Source organism: Phaethon lepturus, unplaced genomic scaffold (assembly GCF_000687285.1).
Source record: "Phaethon lepturus isolate BGI_N335 unplaced genomic scaffold, ASM68728v1 scaffold4088, whole genome shotgun sequence".
Taxonomy (NCBI): Eukaryota; Metazoa; Chordata; class Aves; order Phaethontiformes; family Phaethontidae; genus Phaethon; species Phaethon lepturus.
Genome location: NW_010558122.1, coordinates 52,251 through 58,250, shown reverse-complemented (window position 1 = coordinate 58,250; position 6,000 = coordinate 52,251). Strand labels below are relative to the sequence as shown.

Sequence of the window (6,000 nt, the reverse complement as noted above, 5' to 3'; positions counted from 1 at the left end):
AAAGAGAAAACAAAAGACATTAGAACATTGAAGCAACACAGATGAGGCAAAACACAAATTGCATTTTTCTCCTCTTTTAAACAGACAGCAGTATGGCTCCAGTAGGGCAGGCATTATTTAAATGTTACATAATATGGTAAAGAAACTAACAAGAATAAAGTTGAAGCTTTCAGTGCCTCCTCACAACTCTGATTTCAGTTAACTGACTTGACACAGGCGAATAGACCAAATATTTTATAGTACAGAGCACTTAATATGAATCTCGAGAAAGACACACTGAAGACAGACATTGTTTAAACATCTCATCTGTTAGATTGGGTCTTGAACCATAAAAGCTAGGTACAGCTTCCCTGAAAAAAGGTTTTACAGTTATACTGTAACAAAATTTTACACATACTTACTGAAATTATTACTGAAATTAGTCTGAACTGTAGTACTGCTGCTAGTTTACTCACGGGAAATGAAACAGCAATTGTGCATGACTACAATTAATTCTTTAGTTTTAGCAGAACACCCCTTCAGATATTCATTAATCTTCTTTCATCCTGGATCAAAAATACTTAACCCATTTCCCCCCCAAAAAACCCCAATGTCCTGTTCTCGCTGCATGCAAGTAATGAGCTTTTTTTTACCTCTGGATTAATAGTGAAGGTTTTAGGCGATTTTCCAACACTAAGAAGATCAAATATTATTTCTTTCATTGCAAAATCCAAGCGTTCCTATAAAGGAAAATAGATTGATATGATCATCTTTTTTTTGTTAATTATGCATAGTTTAATTTCTTGTTTTTTCACAGGTCTATGTATCATGTCTTAAAAGTTTTAAAAACTAAAAATAAAAAGGTATTTCAAATATCCCTTTTTCCCTATTCTTATGACTTAAAGTTCTTTTTTAAATATAGTACAATTCAACAGAGTTCATCCCCTGATATGATTGAACCATTTCTCCTGAAAAAATTCCCAGACAATTCTGCTCACATCAAACACATTTCTACAAATGAGCTGGACTGTTTTAGACAACTAAAAACTAGTGATAAAAAGAGGAGCCCTAGAAAACAAATATAAACAGTGAAGGGTTGTGTGGCCTGCCTCATCCCTGTATGACCAGAAGCAGATCATCAGACCAGAAGCTGAAGCACAGACAAGCTACCTTAAGACAGGAAAACATGTCTCTAATCTACAAGGTTATAGATGAACGAGAGTTTATCTTGTGAGATCCTATCCTGCATTTTGGTATTAAGACAACGGAAGCATCTAAAAGAATATAAATCATAGTGCAATACTAACTACACACTACTGGATGCATTGCACTTTTTTTCTGATTAGAGAGCCTAGTCTCCAGGCTAAATATAAGTGGATATTACTGTTTGAATGCTTTGTCCCTTATAAAAATATTATAATGGCATATACTAATTGTGCTAGTGTGTTTTTACATATATACACACACATCACAGTGCAATACAAATGTAAATATTAATCGTCATAACGTCCATACACAACAGCTCTTGAAGTTTAATTAAAATAATGTGGCCACTAGTAGAAACAGAATGAGTCATTTCATTTGTTATACCTATTTGAGGAAATTCTATTCAAGATATGACCATTAATTTAGTGAAAATATTTTTAAAAACTAACCTTAAATTTACATTTCTTCAAAATAACGTTCATCCTGCTCTGATAGCTCTACCTAGATGTATTCTTACCTGAGCAATGAACTGAATAATCTTCACAAATATATTCAGAGGTGTGTCTCGTGGGACCACACTACGTGATCCTTTTGGAAAAAGTGCTGATACAATGCTCATGAGACGGCTACAAGAATTTAGAACAAAAAGAAATAAAAAAAAACTTTTAAAAATAACTTTGTATAATAGCATAGATGTTACAGTTCAAATCTGGAAGAGTGGGGGGGTTACTACTAAATAATACAGAAGCATATGACAGATAGGACCACCTACTATCACAGGCAACAGGATCACGGGTTCATTTATAAAGTGACCAAGATCCAGCTTTAAAATAGTTAGTAATACTCATGAGGAGGGGAAGATCTGAATGACTATTCCAAATACTCATGATGCTAATTTATAAAGAAAATATTTTAATTTACAGCCCATACTTCATGATGGCCACATCACATCCTATTTGTTCTGGTACCATTAGTGCCTCTTAACTTTAATACACTTCCTGCTTCTTGTCTCCCTGCCCTCTTCTATCCCCACATATCCCTACAAAGACAATTGTAGGCTCTATTTTTTCTCCTCATCAGATTAATCATGTTCTTTTGCTTTTCTCTATTAAGATGAAGTCTTTCTTCCCCTGTTTACCTGACTAGACTATCCCTGAGCTGGCTTCAAGATCTCTTGTGATAGTACTAGGGTGAAAAAGTCCCCACCGATCAACAGTTTAAAATCCTTTTCATAATGAACTTACCTTTGAGTTACAGTGTTGCTTTCACATTTTATTCTAATAACATAAACCCACAATAACCTATACAAAGATTCCAGTGCAACTCGGGACATTTTTGGATCTTTATTCTGTAAAATAAATGAAAAATACAGTTACTGTGGCCTGTGAGACACTCAAAAAATTCTATTATTACTCTCGACATTTGAGAATATTTTCAAATCTTTTAACAATGAAAACTGATGCGTTTAATACTAACTACAAGTTTTAATATGTCTTCATAAAAACAACCCTGTATTGCCAATACCACCTGAATATTTAACTAGTAATTCCAGATTATTTTACACATCTTTCACTCCAAGAGCAGAGAAGTAACTAAAAAGCAGACACTCCTCTTGAGATGAACACCAGGAGTTTATTGCTTCTAAGAACTTTTCTCAGAAAGCCATTGGTAACGAATACCTACTTTAGAACAAACTAACTTAAACTTTGCCTAAAACATTGGAGTAGCTGCTTTGAATCAGGCACAAAGTCTAAGTCCATCATTCAGCTTATGACAGCAGACAGTAGCAGGTGCAGGAGAAAAGAATGCAAAACAGGGCAGGCACACAAGGATGCTTCTCCGGGTGTGTGCTCCAGGCTTCACCCAACTTAGCCATTTCATGTGGGCTGTATTAGTGTTTACTCACTTCCAATGGGTTTTTACTTTAACAATTAAGCTAGCTTTTTCTTGAATTAATATAAAATCTTGTGGCATAATTCAGTTGAAATTATGCACTGTATGAAAAACAATTATTTTTTGTCTTAAAGCTGCTACCAGGAGTTTAGCTTTGCTCCTCCTACCTCTTAAACTGTGTAAAATATAAAGTAACTAACATTCTTCATACCAACTCCAGCAATCCCTTTCCAACTAGGGATTCTTGGTGTATTTATAAGCTTGAAGTGTCCCACAAGATTCTCGGAATTGGCCATAAGTATGAGTTTATGAACAGAATAAATGATTTCCAGTTGTCATCTTTTTAGGCATTCTCTAGGTATAAAAAAAAAAAAACCCAAACAAAAAGAACACAACAAAGAACCCCAAAACCACACCTTCCTCATCTCCAGTGAAGCCTCTCTATTTCAAGACATATCTGTATGATGACTCGAACCTAAATAATTTCACATTTTGCGACCTCTGCCACAAGCTAATGAGTCAGAACAGGAGAGTACTTTGTCCTCCCAGGGCAAGTGGAGTGCAATTTCACAAAGGGTGTAAGTGGATCTAAGGCCATACTGTTCAAAAAGAGATGGTCTCAGTCTTGGTCTCCTCCTCCACAATCTCACTGCTCCCACTGCATTGATTCTAGCAGTAAGAAAGTCCAACTCACACCACTAAATTGATCCAAACAATTTCATGGCCATGTCTGTGCAATCGATTACACAAAGGAGAGTAATTTGGATGGCTTTAACACGGGTGGGTCAGGACTATTGTTTTTGGCAGCAGCTTGCTTTAAGAAAGGCGAAAAGCCTACCACAAAATCACAGACGTAAAAGTGGTACTTCACAGACAAATAACATCCATGACTGTTTATCAGAATATTAGAGAGAATAGCGTAATCCAATCTACATCTGTGACAATGCTGTTCTACCCTCCCTTCACACTCAACAATGTGTTCCTGCCATCGCCTCTGAATGAGCACACCTGCAACTAGGCAGTGGGTAAATTTGGGAAGGTGATCTGGACAAAATCTAACCAGTAGAAAGTTACACCTGTCCCTGGTTAGTGTTCAGGCAGGTAACTGTCCTGCTGTCCAGTTAACCTACCAGCAGTGCTACTGTGAGGAAGAAGCAAACTCTCATAATTGTACTGAGAGGGTGAGACTGTGATAGCTTTGCTTTCACTTAACTTAAACAGCAAAAACCCATGGTACTATTACTCATCATATTTGATCTACATGCCAACAGTTCTTCATGTTTAAAGCAGGCTAGTGAATTCATTGGTACATGCATTATCAAAGCCTATCTGAAATGTGGTGTCCAGAACTAAGTAACACTTCAATTTTCTTATTTCTGACGTTCCAAAGTGGAGCTTAATTTACAAGTCCAAAAGAAAACAAAAAAATTACTGTTGGCTTTCAATCATCTAATCAAAAATATGGTTTAGATAGCAGATATTTTACAATGTGTTAACAACTTTCCATCTACAAGGAGGTTTGTCATCCAATATAGCTACTTCTGATTAGTTATGACAAAGTTTGCTTCTTTGTAAAAAAGAATGTATAAGGAGGCATTCACCTTTTAAAAAGGGTTACAAAATAAATACAGCAATACTTGCAATTTCTTAAGCACTGAAAATTTTCCTTATTTCTTCCTATAACTAGTGACTAAACAAATATTCTAGAAGAAAACGGCTTTTTGGGTCTAATTAATGGCACACTTCTTGTATACTCAGTATCAATATGTCAGTATTTCCTTTCCTTTTTGAGATTACTGCAACTAGAATACAGTATATATGGCTACACAGTTCACCAACCTGGCTGAATTTCAGCCTTTTTAGCTGATGCCTGTCAGATTTTAAAGCACTCTCTCTGGGGTTTTTTCAAACATAGTTTTGTTTAAAGTCCTAAACTTTTAACATAAATTCTATCAGCAGACTATGGAATAAGCTGTCAAGACCTGTATCTCTGTCACAAAACAAAAAAGTAAGAGCAAATCTACAGTGGTCTTACATGACACATTAAGACGAATCAATAAAACATAGCTCAATGAAAGCAAGAAACAAAATAGCATTTTTCCCATGTTAGTCAAATGTAGTCACTTACTGAAGTGACTTACTTTTTAACACTGGTGTTAAACTTTTCTTCTGTTCTGAACTAAAACAATTTCTACTTTTTAAAACCTGCAAAACCAACAGTGTAAAAGTCTTTCAAGTTAGTGCACTGCAAGTTGTTATAGTAAATCAGTTTCACATTTTTTTATTGTGAAAATGTTTTCAGGTTTGTTTGCATGCAAGACATTTTTTGAAATGAATTAACAGAAAAAAACATACATCCAAATAGGTAGTTTACTTCCAGTGGAAACATGCACCGCTGTTCAGGGAAACCAGCTGTGCTATTGATACTCAATCTCACAAAGCCACATTTCCACCCCCAAGGAAAAACTGATATTAGATAATTTTCTGATCTTTCTCCTTTACGCCCTGGCAAGAAAAAAAATCTTTGAAACATTAGCTATTCTTAGTCCTGTTGCTTCTTAAGAGTACTAACATCTATTCTACAAAGAAAGGAAAGCACAAAATACAACAATTAACATAAAAACCAAAACGAAGTATTTACATGAGACAAAGCAACGTTTCACTGAGTTGTAACAACATATTAACTCACCTGCAGTGTTTCTATTTGTTTTCTGATACTGTTGTTAGATGGCATCTAAATAAAGCAATGTGAGACAGCAAAACATAACAAACATGAGAATGGAAGGCACATGCATGTTAGATGAAAAAAAAGCACAAAAACAACAGACAGCTGTCTAGTAAGGTCTCTATTCAGTAGAAATACAGGTTTTGCTATACTGGCAGAAAGCGTTCCTCCAACTTTCAAGGTTTTGTGGTAACAGA

The 6,000-nt window shown here is 35.4% G+C and overlaps 1 protein-coding gene across 1 annotated transcript in view; it reads right to left on the bottom strand.

The window, feature by feature from the left end:
- Positions 1–6,000, bottom strand: part of LOC104625340 (protein furry homolog-like) — a gene marked incomplete at its 3' end in the record, with an annotated part of 37,497 nt that overhangs the window by 3,035 nt on the left and 28,462 nt on the right. Inside the window, exons 11-13 of the mRNA XM_010292941.1 lie at positions 2,430–2,533; positions 1,703–1,811; positions 633–719 (exon numbers count right to left, since the gene is read on the bottom strand). Of these exons, the coding sequence (XP_010291243.1) occupies positions 633–719; positions 1,703–1,811; positions 2,430–2,533 (300 nt within the window). The remainder of the gene's footprint in view (positions 1–632; positions 720–1,702; positions 1,812–2,429; positions 2,534–6,000) is intronic.